We start from the raw sequence: 19624 nt of genomic DNA on the forward strand, positions 1-19624 counted from the left end.
TTATTGGACCCTCAATTACCACACTGTGTGGTAAGGTGTTTTACAATTGTTTGTTCACTCTCTTGCCAGGCATGTGTAAACGCGATGGCACAGACAAAGATGCTGGCGATCTTCAACGCTGTTTCAGAACCTTGGGATTTGAGGTTTCAGTTAAGAATGATCGGACCTGTGAAGAAATGGAGCAACTTCTCCAGAAAAGTATGTGTTCACATTCCTACAGTTAATTTGAATATGTGGGATCCTTGCTACAAGGGCAATGTGTAGCATTTAAACAGGAGAACATGCAATTTCCTTTTAGGTCTTGCCTGCAGGCAGGGCGCATGAGCTGTCGGTGGTGACGATCTGTTGTATATTAAAAAAGAAGAAAAAACTGTTGAAATGTGATTACTTACCATTTGTTGGCATCATTATCGCTCAACTTTGCTGCCTTCTAATTCGGCAGCGCACTCCACATGTCACTTCCTGGACTTTGTGTGGAGATTGGATAAAGTACCGTTTGATTAAAATTTATCAGTATCCGTCTGCTGCGCTCTCCGTAAGTAAGGTACTATTTCTTTTTTGCATTTGTAAATAGCACGGACGAGCACTCGTTACATTACACAAGTTCACAATTGGTTATTAGGCAGGGGAGATAGTGATTTGGCCAGGATCACAGAACATTCAGCCATCGCCGTGACTCAAACCTGGTTCCCCATTTACGAAGTCAGCATCTCTGTAGCAACACATCCTCCTTCCCCCTCACAATCACTCCTACATTCAGGTTGGGCTTCATCACTCCCAGCTGCATTACTTTATTCCTTGTTATCCTCACCACCAGTATAAGTATCACAGAGATGCTCCCTGCACACATCCGGCTTCCTTCACACTGCTGCCAGGTCTCACTGGACACCATCCGGTTGGACTCTGTGTTTATAGGACCATGCACATTTCACACATTTATCCATTTCTGGGAACGATGCTAGTCCTCTCGACCCTGACCTGCACTTATCATACCACCGGCTTGCGGACATGCCTTCCTACTACAGTTAGTATTTTAAAAGAGTACAAAGCCTGCATCGTTACCAGCAAGGAAAGCACAGGCATGGGGCAGAGATGTAGAAAGGAGCATACCATGGCATGTACCACCAATCTGCCTTGCTCTCATCTTACCTTTTTCTGTACTGTCCATCCAAAGACACCTACAATTCATATTTATTTGATCTTTTATGTAGCACTAGAAGTAGTCAAACATGTAGTATCTTGTGAGTGTTATGACAAACTCCTTTTGGCTAATAGCAGACTCCATAGAGCTGTGATATAGGTGTCAGAGTGGAATGCAATAAAAGCTTGCTTCAGAATGTTGAGTTCACAGTACCTGCCGATGAATAAAGACATGTAATATTAAGCTCCATGTGTGGTATAGTCATTGGCGGATACCCAGGCTAGGGAGGACGCTACAACTGATGACGAGATAGGGGATAAGTAACCCAATGAGCAACTGTGCTCTCCCAGAGCGTTTGCCATGGTCCAAGCAAACTGCAGTCGCTGTGAAGCAGGTCAAGACAACGCAAGCACTGCAAAGGATCTACACGTCGATGCCGAGAACCTGCTGGTTAGGCCGCTTAAAGTTACAGCACTGCCATGCAAGATACAATTGTACATTATACGGAGTGATACAACAAAAGGCGGTTACCTATTGATAAAGGAAAAAGGGCTAAAAAGCTGCATTAGTGAAATACTAACAAAATGCATAGACGTGCTGGCTGACAGAATAAGTAAAAAGAAGTTTATTATCATTGCACTTACCAGAGCTTAGATAAGTGGAACTTTACAACCTCATCACCGGTCGCGGAGACCCGAGAAGAAGCAATAGGATTGTGCTTACTGAGCTGTCCGATACCGAAAGTGGCACACCACCAAAGCTGCCAGGTGACTGCTCAGAACAACTCCGGAGGTCACAGTTCCCTCGATTGTCTATGATGCCACTGAGGCCGTTCCATTGCAAGGCCTCAGAAACAAAGCAAATGACACAGGCTCAAATAGATAGCCACCCATAGCAGAAAAAGCTCCACCCTCAATGTCAGCCACTCCCATTACTAGTTACCATGCTGCAGCCTTCCTGAAACCACCACCACCTTTCGATACCACCAAAAAGCCAAATATTGGCGATAAATGAACTTCTTCTTATAGAGACATTTCATGATGTCATTGGTGCACTTGAAGAGGCTGATAATAAAATTATCAAGCATCCCAAAAATCTTGCTTGTGATGGCGTGAAAGAAGTCATAAACAAACTGCTGCAAACTGACAAATTTCAAACGCTGAATCTTAAGTTCAATCCAGTACCAAAAGTTGATTCCAAAAGATACATTTTCAGTCAAGAACACACAAAAGTTGGTGAAACCATTGATTAATTTGTGGAGAGACTTGATGCACTCATAAAGCACTGTAAGTTCACTTAACTTAATGATGAACAAGTTATGCCTATTAAAGATATTGATGGATGATTGTCAGATTCATTCAGACAACGAACGCTGAGAGAAACTCTTAGTCTTGAGCGAGTGTTGATAGCTGCCAGAGCTGAGGTGCGTGCTGAAAGACAAGCTGCTGACATGGAGGCAGGAGGTGCCCTAAGTGAATTAGTAATGAGTATAAAAAGTAAGCCAAAGCAAAAGACTGAAGAACACAAAGTGATGTCTACATGTAAGAAGAAGTTATGTTTTAGATGTGGATTTTCATTTCCACAAGAAGGTAAATCTCCCGCCATTAGACAGCAGGAGCGGCCAGTGCAGGTAAAAGTGGTGGGGGGTACTCAACAGATAATAAGGGAAAATGTATTATGTATTTAATTGTCCCTCGTCATCATCCGTCGAGCCCCCCCACTCCGCCCCACCGCTCTTACCTGTATGGGGCACTCCTATTAGACAGAGATGTAAACGTTGTAGGAAAGCGAACCATTTTGTGATGATATAATGCGAAGGAAAAATTAAGTGCGTCAAAGCACAAGGACAAAATTGCCACCAGACCTTTCGAGAAGCGACGTTCGACGCACACCCACAAGGCCAAACAGCAACATCATTTGAGGCAAATCAACACTGAATAAAGTTGATCGTCATCTAAATGATCGTGAAACAGTTCTTCCGTCTCAGTATCTAGATAGAAAGATAGTTGAGCCATGTCGATGTCGCCGGGACGCCCCTTAGCTGGGGCAGCTGTGCGCTCAAGAAATCCAAATAACATAACATAACAACATAACATAACGTTTACCTCAGAGAAACTTGTGCATGTGAGGAAAAATGTCAGTCGGCATACCAAAGTCATGCAAACATAACCGAAGATTACGTTGAAAATAAATAGTTGCTCAATACCTTTTCATAATCCACAGTGGTGCATTGATAAACATAATGCCTGAGGAGAAATACAATGAATTATCTCCATTGCGTTACTTACGCCATCAAAAACTAAAGTGTACACATGGACTGCATCGACAACCATAAAATGCCAAGGTTCGTTTATATCAACAATGAAACACACGAAAACGAAGGTGCAAGCACCCATCCATGTGCTTCAAGTTACAGCGTCAAGGGCCTGTCTGCTCTGTTTTCTTTTTTATAAAACAGTTTTATTAAAAGTGTTTATAGAATACAACATCAGCAATCACGACAGTAAGCACATAATCACGTTACATTTGACCAGGAAGGAGTTTGCAAGTCTGCTCTGTTTTAGTACAGCTGCTGATATGGGAATGATTTTTGTTAAGTACAGCATAATTGCTCACCACAGAATAGTAAATCAATTGCCTTTTTTGTTTAATGGTTTAGCAAAGATTAAGACAATGAAAGTAAAGTTGCACATTAATGAAGATGTCTGTCCTGTTGCCAAGGTACATAGATGAATTGCTTTTCATTTACAAAAATCTGATGAAAAAGAACTTGAATTGTTTCTTAAGCATGGCATTATTGAGCGTTCTTCGCAACAATGGAGAGAGAGAGGGATAATAATAATGACAGGCACTATGTGAGGTGGGAACTCCTGGTCCCCCAATTAATATGAAAAAACACTAGAGGAGTAACCCCTCGTGGGTAGAGAGAAAATAACTCTCTAACAATGAGCACAAATGCTCTGGTTAGCACATTTTGCCCCAACCTGTTGCTGGATAAAGCATATCCTTATAGAAGACCCCTCACTCACCAACCTGGTTGGTGACATGCTTCATCATCGGGGTCCCACCCCATAGGCCGAGTGCCTACAGGGTGTGCTGCGACACCTGATTACAGTGGAGCTGGTTTCGTTTTTATGTGTTCAAGACTATCAAAATTGTGTTTAAAAAGGGCCAACACTACTCACATCAAGTATTTATTCTTGAGTGCTTGAGCCCTTAGTAAAATTAAAGTGTGGCACCTTTGCCTAATTAGGAAGGCTTTGGTGTCAAAAGTCGTATTAAAATATATAAAAATAGCGAAAGTGTGCTATGTGAATGTGAATGTACAAAACTATTGTTTAAAAAGGTCTACATGTTTCAACCCATACATGGATTCAAGGGTTTTCGTCAGGACCGTAGGTGATTTGAACTGGGTGGTCCGCCCACGCTAAGGAGCGTCCTGCCCTAGTTCAATTTAGAGACCGTAAATAGTGATCTCGTGAAAAAGGTGCGTTTTTCTCTTTTGAAAAAAACGCTTAGAAGCGAAACTGTCGCTTCATGGGCACCAGCGTTACCAAGTTGACAGGATTCCGTCTCTTGTCGCTTCTGTTCATCAGTCCGAATAACCTACTTGGTTCTTGCTCGGCGTGCCCCGTGGAGTGTCTCCGGTACCTGGATGCCGGTAATGTGAGGAAGTGCTCACATTACCGGCATCCAGGTACCGGAGACACTCCACGGGGCACGCCGAGCAAGAACCAAGTAGGTTATTCGGTCTGATGAACAGAAGCGACAAGAGACGGAATCCTGTCAACTTGGTAACGCTGGTGCCCATGAAGCGACAGTTTCGCTTCTAAGCGTTTTTTTAAAAGAGAAAAACGCACCTTTTTCACGAGATCACTATTTACGGTCTCTAAATTGAACTAGGGCAGGACGCTCCTTAGCGTGGGCGGACCACCCAGTTCAAATCACCTACGGTCCTGACGAAAACCCTTGAATCCATGTATGGGTTGAAACATGTAGACCTTTTTAAACAATAGTTTTGTACATTCACATTCACATAGCACACTTTCGCTATTTTTATATATTTTAATACGACTTTTGACACCAAAGCCTTCCTAATTAGGCAAAGGTGCCACACTTTAATTTTACTAAGGGTTCAAGCACTCAAGAATAAATACTTGATGTGAGTAGTGTTGGCCCTTTTTAAACACAATTTTGATAGTCTTGAACACATAAAAACGAAACCAGCTCCACTGTAATCAGGTGTCGCAGCACACCCTGTAGGCACTCGGCCTATGGGGTGGGACCCCGATGATGAAGCATGTCACCAACCAGGTTGGTGAGTGAGGGGTCTTCTATAAGGATATGCTTTATCCAGCAACAGGTTGGGGCAAAATGTGCTAACCTCATTATTGAGCGTTCAACTGGTCCGATGCCATGGGTTTTCTCCCATCAGCAAACCCACCTAAAATTGGGCAAACTTCCCCGGCCTACTGATGGAAGGGACGCTGTAATGAATGGACCACCACCTATGATAGCCTGCTGGCAGACTAAGCCCAACCTTTTACTCCACCATCCAGTGTTACTTATAACGGCTGGATTGGTGACAGTGGCGTAACAATTGCCCCGCATCCCCTGCAGTATGGCGGGTCGCTGGCCTGAGACCTCTACACTGGCACGGAGGATGGGAGGGGGGCCCCTCCATGTAGTTTGCATGGGGGCCCCCTCAAGTTTCGTTACGCCACTGGGTCCAAATGCGGCAAGATTAAGCCAGATAGTCCAAAGGCATTCAAGCAGCCGTCGGTTCAGGGAGGCAAAGAGGAAAGCTAGTCGTAGGGTGTCACCACGACAACGAAAAAACACACAGTTTGCGGTCACAGTGCTGTCTCCATGGGTCTCATGCAACAAAGATCACTGTACACAACGCAAACCTCTACCTAACCCCTCGAGTGACGAGGTAGCTAACATTTTTATGGGAGCTGTACATTACTGACTATTCCAAAAGTCCAATGGCCTTATGTCGTCAACATTTAGAGTTCAGTTCTGCACAGATTATACAAGATGGGTAGTACAATCCTTCTTTTGGCCTCCACATGAAGCCCTTATGGGTGCCTCAAAATTCCAAAACCCACATTTGCAGCCGGTGACCTCCGTACTCCCTTATTGTACTTTATTCTTGATTTTCTTTTCTTCCTCGTAGCTTAATAATAATAATAAAAACACTTATAAAGCGCCTGGTTACACTTATGACAGTGTGTCCCCGCGCTGAGAAATGCTGCAGTATATCACGAGGTCAAGGTATGGAGCCCACGCGGGTGCAGGGGTACAGAACCAATATTACTTAGGGAAAAGGTATGTTTTGAGTTTGAGCCTGAATCTTGTTTCAGAGGGCTCCATGCGCAGATCTAGCGGGAGATTGTTCCAGTGCTTACTTGCAAGAAAGCGAAAGGAGCTACCTCCCATCCTGGTCTTACGTACGCGAGGGAGTTGAAAGAGCATCGCTCCCGCAGATCTAAGGTTTCTGATAGGGCGGTGGATAGTCAGCATGTTGCGTAGGTAACTGGGCCCTTTTCCCTGGGCAATTCGATGGGCAAAGCATAGAGCTTTAAACTTCACACGTTCCTCAACAGGGAGCCAGTGAAGTTTTCGCAGTGCTGTTTTACCGGAGGCTCTGCGGGGGAGATTCAATACCATGCGGGCCGCAGCATTTTGGACACACTGTAATTGATGTAGACATTTACGGCTTAGTCCTAAAAAAAGGGCATTCCCGTAGTCCAGGTGTGGAGTAACCAGGGCATGAATGAGTGTCTTCCTGGCGCTGATGGGGAGGAGATCTAGGACTTTCCGAAGAGTTTTTAAAATACCGAAACATTTACCCGCAACATTACTAATTTGTTGCTTGAAGGAAAGTTCCGCATCTAGCCATATACCTAAGTTTTTCACCAGGTTAGCGGGGTGGGGAAGTGCGCCCAGTTCTGATGGCCACCAAGCCTGCGACCAGGCAGAAGGGGATTTGCCCACTATCAACACTTCTGTTTTATCGCCATTAAGGCGTAGGCAGTTGTTATGCATCCACCCTGCCAGAGCACGCATGCAGTTGGAAAAATTGGTGGCATCCTCAGGTTGATTGTGGGTGAGTTTGATTATCAGTTGGGTATCGTCAGCGTATGTGACGATATCCACACCAAAAGTTTCCACTATGTGGGCTAACGGCTCCATATAAAGATTAAAAAGCGTGGGGCTCAGGCTTGAGCCCTGAGGTACCCCATGTTTTAATTTGTGGATAGCTGATTTATATGGAGGGCAGTATACTTGGAAACTACGGTCTTCCAGAAAGGATACCATCCATTTCAGAGCTGGCCCGTCTACTCCCAGATCTGAGAGGCGAGACAGCAGTGTTGAGTGCAGCACGGTGTCAAAAGCTGCACTCAGGTCTAATAGTACCAGTGCTGCTGTCTGCCCCTCATCTGCAAGTTGTCTTAAACATTCTGTGGAGAATAGAGCCGCCGACTCAGTAGAGTGGCCTGCTCTGAACCCTGATTGCGTGGAGTGGAGAAGCGAGTTCTCTTCGACAAACTTCATAAGTTGGCTGTTTACTATCTTCTCCACAACTTTCCCACAGAAGGGGAGGAGAGAGATAGGACGAAGATTTTGTAGCTGGGAAATGTGTATATTTGCCTTTTTTTTCAGAGGTATTACTTGTGCCATTTTCCAGGTATCAGGCACATAGCATTCCTGAAAGGAAAGAGTAATCAAGCGCTCCAATTGCTCAATCATACAGTCAATGACTGCCTTACAGCGATTGGGGGCGATCACGTCGAGGGGGGAGCCGGACTGAATGCCATTGATGATTTTTAGCAAGTCTGCCCTCTCAGGAACAGTGAACTGGGTCAGGGAGGCCTTTGTAGCACCGACATTTCTCATGACAGGGTCAGTGGTCAACATGGCTCCTGTGAAAGTGGCATGTAGAGAATCCACTTTTTTTATGAAAAAGTCGGCAATATCTTCACATATTTCTTCGGTGTAGTTATCCTGGGTCTCAATCCTAGTTGGGATAGTGAGTTCCTTATAGATCAGGAAGAGCTCTTTAGTGGGATTTTTGGCTGATTCAATGCGTCCATTGTAATGAGCGCCTTTGGCTGCTCTGACTAGTTTATAATAGGTTTTTAATTCCTTCTTATAAAGCAGCTTATCCTCTGGAGTATAGTTTTTCCTCCAGTGACGCTCAGTATTTTTACACTTGGCTTTGGCTTCCCTAAGTTCCTTAGAGAACCAGGGGGCGCTTTTAATTTTCCTAACAGGAGGTTTGGATGACCAAGGAGCTATTGTATCCAGAGCCCTGGACACCCAGTTCTCATAGTGCACCCAAGCCTCAAGCAGGGTGTCGCTGAGGGGCGGCGGGTCTTTAAGTAGGGCAGATTTAAAATTTTCTGGCGTAAACTTCTTCCAGTTTCTATGTTTCACAGGCTGAGTTTTAGTCCCACTGTTATCTTGAGAATCAGTTTCCACTTCAAACGGAATGGCGTAGTGGTCTGACCAGGCAATTTGCCGTGGCGTGGCTATTTTAATTCCTTCCCAGTTGGCAAAAATGGGATCTAACAGGTGACCACCTTGATGAGACGGGGCCATAGATTGAAGCTTAAGTGACCGAGCCTTCATTGCAACTATTACCTCCTGTGCCATCTTACAGTCGGGGTTTTCAAAATGCAAATTAAGATCTCCTAATACAAGAAATTTCTTATACCGCAGAGTATATGTAGTTATCAGCTCTGTCAAAAGATTACAGAACTGTGAAGCCTTCCCAGGAGGACGGTATAGGAGGAGTCCATTAATAGTGTATTTGGGGTTGACTTTTATCGTGAAGAATCCACCTTCACAGTTGGGCATTGTGATCTTTTCTAAGGTGCAGTGCAGCTCACTTTTAAATATTATTGCCAATCCCCCCCCTGATTGTCTTTCTCTATCAATTCTGAGCAGGCAATATCCTGCGGGAACGGCTTCAAGGGTTTCAGGGGTAGAGGCCTCATCTAACCATGTCTCCGTTAAGAGGAGCACATCAAGATTGTCCTCTAATATCAGATCGTATATCTCTAGCTTGTGTTTTTTGAGAGATCTGCAGTTTAGGAGCATCAACTTCACATTTGTCAGACTCCCTACATCTTTCTTCCCCTTACCAATGGAATATCCACAGAATCCACAATGAGGCATGGTAGATTCCAATGACATCGTGTGGCGGCAATTTGTGGCTGCGTTAGGGCGGAGGGCAAGTAAGTCGCCTCTCGTGTACCCAATTAAGGTTTTGGGGCAGGCATTTGTGGAGAAGTGAGCAGGGGTAGTGGCCCCGTGCCCCGGTCTGCCGCGGACGGGCGCAGACGGGCTTGCCTTTGGCGCGCCTCCGGCGCGCAATCGTCGCGCCCGCTGCGCTCGTCCGCTGCGCTTCCGGTGGGGGTTCATGCTATATGGCGGAAGAGGGGAGGGGTTAGAGGGGGCGTGGCTTCGCTAGTGGGCGTGTCCTGGCAACAGGCCAATCACGTCGCGGCATCAAGTGATGCTTTGTCCACGTCAGCAAGCAGTCAGCTGAGTGGCGAGGGAGTCACAAAATCGGCGATTTTAAAACAAATAAGCAGCAATATAAAATGCAAGTAAAATAGACTGTTTGTCCCTGCTCCCGGCTGTGCCTCAAGAGCTAAAGCTAGCAAAACGCTGCGCTAGTGATCAGCGCGCGTTTTATGTTAGAGGGGGCGTGGCTTCGCTAGTGGGCGTGTCCTGGCAACAGGCCAATCACGTCGCGGCAGCAAGTGATGCTTTGTCCACGTCAGCAAGCAGTCAGCTGAGTGGCGAGGGAGTCACAAAATCGGCGATTTTAAAACAAATAAGCAGCAATATAAAATGCAAGTAAAATAGACTGTTTGTCCCTGCTCCCGGCTGTGCCTCAAGAGCTAAAGCTAGCAAACAGTTGGCATCCAAGATATATTGGTTCCTTACAGCTACTGCACAAATGCAGACTGTTTACCGTCTGCCTTCCGAGTGCCTCAGTCAATAGAGGCGACATTTATGTGTATTATTTTTATGTTGACTTTCTTTCAGTGTGACAAAGTGTAAAATCAAGTTAAATTGTGAACGAAACCAGATGTATAGTATCCGCCCTAATTTCGTAAGCTTTGATTAATTTGCTGCTGCCAGGGCTGACCTTTTTCTTTAAAAGAAATATTGTATTCAAAGTTAATTTTTTACTTAAGAGAGCATAATCTATCGTAGAAATTAAAATAAAATAAAACTGCAGTCAAACTGGCATCATCACAAATACAGATCAGTCACTGTCTCTTTGAAATTCAACGTGGAGTTGGCGCTGAGTACTCCACTGAAAACATGTTCTTTTCCGTTTTTTTCTGCTTTGCCATAGGAGGTTCTTTGAACACTTGTTGATATTTCTTACGACATTTTAACTTTCCAGCAACCTTTTTAGGGCTCGGGCCTACGTCACACTGCGTAGCAGTGTGGGCGGAGCCTAAGAGTCGTGTAGTTAGCATCTCCGAAAAGGTACCTAAAAGATTCCTGGCTGCTAGTGAATTTTCGTCCTTCTTTTTGCCAGCTGCATGGCAATTGGGCCTCGCATGCGTGTGTTTTTAGAAGAGAGCACGCAATTGGCCATAGACGGTAGAGTAGCTCCGCCTATGGCATATTGCGTGCGGTCACGCGCACCAGAAGGCCATATATCTTCAATTATCTCGGCGTCATGGGCGAGATAATTGAAAACATGTGCCTGCAGTGGCGCCGCGCGCGAGGCCGAGGTTTTTTTTTTTTAGTTTCGTGCATTCAGTGTTTTACATAGGCCACTTGTGTAAAAGCTGTAGCTATTCAGAGGTGAAGCGCGGGTACTGTTGGGGGAATCAAGAATCCCGTCATGTATTTCCGCGTGCAGGGTAATTGTTCCGGCCTTTGTAATAGAGTGAGCAGTCCAATGCATCAGAGATTTTCCGAAACATGCTGTTACAGCCTACAGGGCAAGGCATTCATTATGGGTGTAGATAATATATTTTCATGCATTGCTTAAGCACATAAAGTATTCGTTAGGCTATTATTCAACTGCATGTTTCGCACTCAGGACTTTTTTTCTTTTGAAAAAAGACAACTGTAATCATTGGGAAAACATGCACGTGTAGCAGTCGGTAAGGCCAAGCTGCCTAAATCATGACCGTACATTACTAATAAAGACATGTCATCCTTTAGGAACCCCAAAAAAATCCTCTCTCGTCTCCTATCTTTCTCCTTCTCCTAGGCACCGGAATCGCAGGAGTCTTTATTTCTCCTTAAGCTAGACTTTGGGTGTCTCCTTTCTCACTCTCACTCTCACGCCGTTTGTGCACTGGTACTCAGGTGCTTAAACAGATGGTCTCCACTAATAATGATTTCTTTACATCGAGAAAGGTATATGCGTTTGTATAGGAATATGTGAAGCAAACACACAAGGTATTTCCCCTTTCTTTGAAAACGATCTTTAAAAACAGCAGGAAGTCGGTTTCTCTCTGCTACTTTACCTACGCTGCGCTGTACATTGAGAGCAAATGAATTTCTCATTCTGTCGGTATAGTAAATAGCTGTAATTTTTAAATAGATGTGATGTAAAATAGGACAATGATGTAATTATTAGCCTCCTTGGAACCATGAACCCCCCATTACTGTTCTACAGTGAGTGCAGAGTGAGTGCGAGAGTGACAGTGAGTGCAGAGTGAGTGCGAGAGTGACAGTGAGTGCAGCGTGAGTGCGAGAGTGACAGTGAGTGCAGAGTGAGTGCGATAGTGACAGTGAGTGCCAGAGTGACTGAGTGCAGAGTGAGTGCGAGAGTGACTGTGAGTGCAGAGTGGGTGCAGCGTGAGTGCGAGAGTGGCAGTGAGTGCAGAGTGAGTGCGAGAGTGACAGTGACAGTGAGTGCAGAGTGACAGTGAGTGCAGAGTGAGTGACAGTGAGTGCAGAGTGAGTGCCAGAGTGACAGTGAGTGCAGAGTGAGTGCCAGAGTGACAGTGAGTGCAGAGTGACAGTGAGTGCAGAGTGACAGTGAGTGCGTGAGTGCAGAGTGACAGTGAGTGCAGAGTGAGTGCGAGAGTGACTGTGAGTGCAGAGTGAGTACGAGAATTACAGTGAGTGCAGAGTGAGTGCGAGAGTGACTGTGAGTGCAGAGTGAGTGCAGAGTGAGTGCGAGAGTGACTGAGTGCAGAGTGAGTGCAAGAGTGACTGTGAGTGCAGAGTGAGTGCAGCGTGAGTGCGAGAGTGACAGTGAGTGCAGAGTGAGTGTGAGAGTGACAGTGAGTGCAGAGTGAGTGCGAGAGTGACAGTGAGTGCATAGTGAGTGCGAGAGTGACTGTGAGTGCAGAGTGAGTGTGGGAGTGACTGAGTGCAGAGTGAGTGCCAGAGTGACAGTGAGTGCAGAGTCAGTGCCAGAGTGACAGTGAGTGCAGAGAGACAGTGAGTGCAGAGTGACAGTGAGTGCAGAGCGACAGTGAGTGCAGAGTGACTGTGAGTGCAGAGTGAGTGCAGAGTAACTGTGAGTGCAGAGTGAGTGCAGAGTGAGTGCAAGAGTGACTGTGCGTGCAGAGTGAGTGCGAGAGTGACTGTCAGTGTCTGTGAGTGCAGAGTGAGTGCAGCATGAGTGCGAGAGTGACAGTGAGTGCAGAGTGAGTGCGAGAGTGACAGTGAGTGCAGAGTGAGTGCGAGAGTGACTGTGAGTGCAGAGTGAGTGCAGAGTGCGTGGAGAGTGAGTGCAGAGTGACAGTGAGTGCAGAGTGAGTGCGAGAGTGACTGTTAGTGCAGAGTGAGTGCAGTGTGAGTGCCAGAGTGTCTGTGAGTGCAGAGTGAGTGCGAGAGTGACTGTGAGTGCAGAGTGAGTGCGAGAGTGACTGTGAGTGCAGAGTGAGTGCGAGAGTGACTGTGAGTGCAGAGTGAGTGCGAGAGTGACTGTGAGTGCAGAGTGAGTGCAGAGTGATAGTGACTGCGGAGTGACAGTGACTGCAGTGTATGAGTGTGCAGGGTGAACACATGGATAAAACACATTGCCATTTACAATGCTTGTTTTAGGTTTGACGTTAGCCAAAGCCTTTTGATTTCACTAAAATTATAGATCTACTATACTTACTTACTGTGACTTTCAGTAAGCCCTCTTCATCCATTGGCCTGTTATTGTGCCTACCACATTTTCTTCTGCCGACCTCAGCATCACTTCAGCCATTGGCTGACTTCTTTGTGGGTGACAGCATTTTGCTGTTTCCCAAGGAGAACATCCACGCACACACCAGTCCCCTTCAGTGCAGGGAACTACTATGATAAGGTGTGCTGTTTGAGACCAAAAATACTCTTGTTTTAAGCCATCATTTTTAGGTCGAGCATCAAGACCTGCTGTTATCTATAGAACAACTTTTTAACGCCCGCTACTTACCATATGCTGACTCTAGTGTCGATCTTCCTTATTGCCTCCTGACTGGTTCCCTGCAACCGATATGTCACTTCCCTTGAAAGCTGCAGAGAGCGCATTGGCCAATTACAGTTACCTTACCTTTGAGGGCATCTCTGATGGTTGGACGAACTCTTTCCCTCCAACTGCTGGCCTTCCCTGTGCTACAAGTCCAGCTCCTGTCTTGCGGTGCCCTTCCCCGCCATTACCTCATGTCGCTGTTTATAAAAAAAAAAGCTTCACTCAACATAGATGCATCAATCTATGTGCTTCAACATAGATGCAGCTACGCGCTTCACTCCGTGCGATGCCCTCCACCACCATTACCTCATGTTGCAGTTTAAAATAAAATGCTCCTAGTGACATAGTTGCAGCTGTGGTTAGGCAATTTCTTAAAAAAGATGTACCATGCCTTGATCAGACACATCTATTACGTGAATATTCTGTGCACAACAGAAGCACTGTAATATTGGCTGACTCCTCAGAAAAGTACGAGCCGTGTAGGGTGTGGCTCAACGGCTAGAGCAGCAGATCTGAAGCTGGGGAAGTGGGTTCGAGTCTGGTGGGAGGCTCAAGCATCTTGGGATTCTGGGCAAGGCCAAAGGCTAGCATAGCCTGTGCCACCATTATTATTATTATTATTTATTTTTTTGCAGAGTTTTATATAGCGCGAACTAGACCCGAACCGAATCAAGTATCAGAGCGCTTTACATATTTTCCAGTTATGTTACCTGAGGACACACTTTCATTTTTTTTTTTTTATTTTTTTTTAGGCACGGGGAGATTAAGTGATTTGCCCAGAATCACAGGAGTTTTTGGCGTCGTTACCGAGACTCGAACCCAGATCCGAGGTCGAGCGCCCTAGCATTTAGGCCAACTCCTCAACCCCATTATGGTGGTCGCACCAGTCACAAAAAACCAAAGGGGGAAGCGTAGAGGTTGAGATAGAATCACCCTCCTAAACGGTTCATGTAAACATAGAGATTCTATCAATGTGTAGAGGTGCCAAATATTTTATGATTTTTTTGTTTTTTTGTTTTTGTGAAATAATAGGCTCTCTCTTAACAGTGGAAAGATGAGAGCACGTGTGCTTTGTTAAAATACCCCTCACACACTAAAAAAATCCGTTAGTGTCATGCTTCATCATAGGGGTCTTCCCGTCCCTATAACGGGGCGGGGCGTGCTACGACCAGACGGACTACGCGGGAGCACTATAGATGTGACAGGGCTATGTGTGGGTGCAGTGGTGTCAGTGAAGTGTAGGGATCTAACTAGTGGATGCACAAAAAATACAAAAATTAAAAATTCCCTGGCTAGTAGAACAAATACATTTTATTGGTTTCTCTAACTGGAAATATTAAAAAGGGGATAAAAGGTAGAGCAATTACTGACTACCGAGTCGACATGTTTCATAGGCAGTCCCCAACTGCCTACTCATCAGGACCTTTTGGTTCTACAGTGGTAAGCCTACTGTCCTACAAATATACCAGCAAAAATAGGCTGAATATTTGTGCTTCGGGGCATGAGCTGGCCCAAGTGAAGCAAAGCACCAAAAATCAGTGCCAAAAAAGAGTGACCAGTGGTCTCTGTAAATGAAGAGGAGAAAAGGGGGAGAGAAAGCACAAACATATTCGTATTTTCACTTCTGATCACTCAATGTACATCATTATTTTGAGGTTACTTTCAAAACACCTGCTAATTTAACAAGATATCGCTTGGTTTAGTGCCATTTCCTTTGCCACGTTTGTTGTGTATTAATCAGTATACACCTCTTGTTGCTGGACTATGTGCCCGACCTTTCATCCAGAACCATCCAAATGGAAGCGGTTCGTAATTAACTCATCACACATACAGTCGTGACTCAACACATACATACATCCAATCGCAAGGGTAGGAAAAAAAGAGACCCATATATCGTATTTTGTCAAGATCGATATTCTTAAAAGCGGTATTGGTAAAGACTGTAGTCAATACATTCGTTTTATACATACTTTTCCGTTAGTTTGACAGTGCCCCATGAGCTTGCAGGCGGAGGAAGTTTTGCTCGGTCAACTGGAAAGATAGATAAATATTGCCACCCCCATTGTTAGATGTGGTACGTTCGAGTTTTGGCGAAAAAGTGACCCTGTAACCCATTTATTAGAGACTCGAGGTCCGAGTCTATTACTTACGTTACCGGCATGGCAATTCGCCTATCATCCCTACCGTGCAGCTCCGAGGACGTGTGGTCACTCGTCTGCCGGGTAGATATACTCTGGCATTTCCTTCCGTGTTGCTTCTTGCTTCAAGGGAACGCCCAGGAAGGAAAAACTAGAACGCTCAATTCTAAAAATGGCCGCCGCTATTCGGCACAATGTGAGGACTATTGTCGGAAGTCTTTTTTCGCTTTCTCTGGATAACGTGAGAGAAACGAAGGATGCTACAAAATGCGTGCAGAGTGTACTGTAATAGTAGATCTCGAAAATGGATATTTTAATTGTTTTAATTAAGCTCATAGGTTAGAGCATAGTATGGTACTATTCCTAGAAAAAGGATATATGTTGAAGTTATGCTCATGGGTCAATCGAGTCATTCGCCAGGGGGTTCCCTCAGCAGGGTACAGTGTCATATCCTCATGGTTGAATTAATTAGAGCATAATGTGGTAGTGTTACTAGAAACAGGATATCTGTTAGAATTATGCTCATGGGTCACTCGAGTCATTCGCCAGGGGGTTCCCTTCGTAGGGTACAGTGTCATATCCTCATGGTTGAATTAATTAGAGCATAATGTGGTAGTGTTACTAGAAAAAGGATATCTGTTAGAATTATGCTCATGGGTCAGTAGAGTCATTCGCCAGGAGGTTCCCTCAGCAGGGTGCAGTGTCATATCCTCATTGTTGAATTGGTACAACCTAGGGGTTGTCAAGGTTCACTCACAGACTGGACAAGGAGTGGTTGGTATCATTAGATATAGATTACGTGAAGATCAAATGATGACGTTCAAAGGGTGAGGGGTCACAGCTGTCCCCAAGGTATGTCATCGTTCAGTCCCCTTTTGTGGGATTGAATGCGGAACACCCATCTTTGTTCTTTCTCCAGAAGGAATCTCTCATTATTCACTTGCTCTATCACAGTCCAGGATATTTCATCAGGTTTGTGGTTCATCTCTAGGAAGTGATTCGTGAGTTTCGTACTGTTTTTTTTGCATTTTATGGTGCTTTTGTGCTCACCTATCCGGATTTTCACTGCCCTACTCGTCATTCCTACGTACTCCAATTTGCAGGGGCATGAGATTAGGTAGACAACATTAGTACTATTGCAGTTGCTAAAGCTCCTTTGCTCCCAGGTGGTCCCGTCACTGAAGGTTAGATTGTTACTTTTCCTTGTGAGACAACAAACTTTGCAGTTTCCACATGGATGGTGACCATGTACAAAGTTAGGATTTTTTTGTACAGAGTTGCTGTTTGTTTTGGGTCTTGTGTGGACTAAGACATCCCTTATACTCTGTGCCTTTTTGTGAGAGAACATCGGTTTTGGTATTTGCAACCCACCACTATTCAGAATCTTCCAATTCCTGTTGATGATCTTAGTCACTTGGTTGGAACAGGTGTTGTAAGTGGTGACGCAGATTGGTCTCTTGTCCTCCTCTTTCGGTGTTCTCTCTTCCAGAAGACTCTCTCGGCAGTTGTTCTTGGCCCGTTTGTATGCCTGATCGATGATCTTGTCTGGGTACATCCTAGCTTCCAGCTTCTTTTTTAGGTCTTTGGACTGTAGTTTGAAGTCATTAATCTCTGTGCAATTCCTGCGAAGGCGCAGGAACTGACCGTACGGTAGATTATCCCGCAGATGTCTCGGGTGGAAGCTGTTGTACAACAGTAGACAGTTCTTAGAGGTGTTTTTAAAATGGGTTGTGGTCATTAGTCTGCCTTCCTTGGGGAAAATGTTCAGATCCAAAAATACCAAGTTGCAGTTGGAGGTGGTACTGGTGAATTTCAAATAGTCGTCTTGCAAATTCAACCAGCTCAGGAATTGCTTGGAGGTCCTCTCATCTCCATCCCAGATGATCAGGATATCATCGATGTATCGTTTCCATATCTTGATGTTATCTCTGAAAGGGTTGTTCGGATGCAGTATTTTGGTCACTTCCAGGTGGTGCACGTATAGACCAGCTATGCTGGGAGCAAATGTGCTTCCCATGCTACAGCCGTGTTTTTGTAGATAAAGGATACCTTTATACTCGAAGAAGTTCTCTTTAAGGGCTAGGGAACAGCATTCCATCACCACATTCCGTGGTGTCTGGTATTCCCAGAAGTCTTCAAAAAGGACATCCTCTACAATCTCCAACGTGGCATGATGTGGCAAGCTGGTGTAAAGACTCTCCACGTCACAGCTGATTAGTAGCTGGTTGTTGGGATCGAAGGTGATGTTTTCTAATAGGTTCAGTACATCCTTCGTATCCCTGAGGTACGTTGAAGTTTTTTGAACAATTGGCCTGAGGAAAGCGTCTGCAAACCTTGACAGGGGTTCCAATATTGACCCGATGCCGGAAACGATGGGTCGTCCCGGAGGGTTTTGTAAATTCTTGTGTATCTTGAGAAGTGTGTACAGGTAGGGGGTCCTCGGATTTTTTGGGCACAAGAAATCTCCCTCCTTCTTAGTGATCCAACCATGTGTCACGGCTTCCTCAACCATCGTGCTGATTTTTGTTGCTATCCTATTTGTTGGATCTGTTTCAAGAATTTCATAGTTCCTTTCGTCTTGGAGCAGTCTCATACATTCAGTATCATACTGGCTTGCATTCTGTATGACAGTCGCGCCGCCCTTATCGGCCGGTTTAATCACTATACGTTTGTTGTTGCTCAACTCTCGTAGTGCTTGTCTTTCTTCATTGTTTATGTTCTGAAAGGTGCTTCTTTCCCGTGGGTTTATGTCTTCAAGTTCCCTCATCATCGACTTTTCGAAAGTGAGTAGTTCGATTGGTAGGGTATTGTTCATCGGTGTGAACGTGGATTTAGGTCTGAGATTCGTATCTCCAAGTTCACTCTCATCTTTTTTGTCTTTAAAGAAGACTTGCAATTTCAGGCGTCGCATGAATTCTTGGACTTCCTTGCATAAATGAAATTTGTCCATATTGGCAGTAGGTACATAACCCAGGCCTTTTTCCAGTACCGCATTTTGTGCTTCTGTAAGTTCACAGTCTGAGAGGTTTACCACCAAACTCACTTCTGGTTTTTCTTGGCGCCTGTCATACTTCTCGTGGCTACCCGTGGGGTCTCTTCCTCTCCTGTGTTCCAGTGTACTGAGGTGCCCCTCCGGTTCCTTCCTCTGGTCTGTCCTTGGCGCGCCCCTAAAAAAGGCGCCGATTGGTCGAAGTAGCCATAGTCTTGTTGTTGATATCCCCACATGGGAAATGGACCCTGTGGGTGTTGAAATGGGGGTTGTGTACCGTACTGTTGTTGTTGAGGATATATCATGTGGGGTTGGAAGGTGTTCCACCCTCTTGAACCCCGGTAGTTTGGTCTACGGAAGTTCCTCCTTCCACCTTGAGACCTTGGTCTCTTGTTGCGACTCGAGTTGGACCCATTTGACCCAGTGTCTGACGATTCATCGTCTGTGTTGTCATTCACTGATTTGTAGTCATCTTTTATGTAAGGGTAGACTCTCTCTTTTGACCAACGGCTGTTGTCTTTTTTTAGTTTCTCATATTTATTGTTCTTCAGGGTGGTTTCGAAATCATTGAGGGATTTATTCATTTCATCAAGGAATTTTTTCCGATCAGCTGGGGATTCATGGCTTTTCAGGCGAACTTCAATGGTTTGTATCTCTACTTTTTAGTTCGCTTGCCAGTCTGCTCGCAGTCTTTATAATTAACACAATCCAATCACGGGTACATCTCCATGAGATTTTGGACCAGTCAATTTTGAATGTTTTATCGTGTAAAAAGATGAACGGTTCATTACGAACTACCAGGCCTGCTGGGGCTGTGTTGGCCTGGAGATATTCGGTCATCAGTAGGCCATGGATAGCGGTCTTAATTTGTGTTCTTCTTAGTTCTTCTAGTTCGTCCCAGTCATTATTCC

General features: G+C 45.1%; 1 protein-coding gene across 3 annotated transcripts in view; it reads left to right on the plus strand.

Annotated features, from left to right (window-relative positions):
* Positions 1 to 19624, plus strand: part of LOC144755187 (caspase-7-like) — a 635423-nt gene that overhangs the window by 497679 nt on the left and 118120 nt on the right. For all 3 annotated transcript variants that reach the window (XM_078643851.1, XM_078643853.1, XM_078643852.1), the window contains exon 4: positions 70 to 198. In XM_078643851.1, coding sequence (XP_078499977.1) covers positions 70 to 198 — 129 coding nt within the window. The remainder of the gene's footprint in view (positions 1 to 69; positions 199 to 19624) is intronic.

Source organism: Lissotriton helveticus, chromosome 5_1, assembly GCF_964261635.1.
Source record: "Lissotriton helveticus chromosome 5_1, aLisHel1.1, whole genome shotgun sequence".
Lineage (NCBI taxonomy): Eukaryota > Metazoa > Chordata > Amphibia > Caudata > Salamandridae > Lissotriton > Lissotriton helveticus.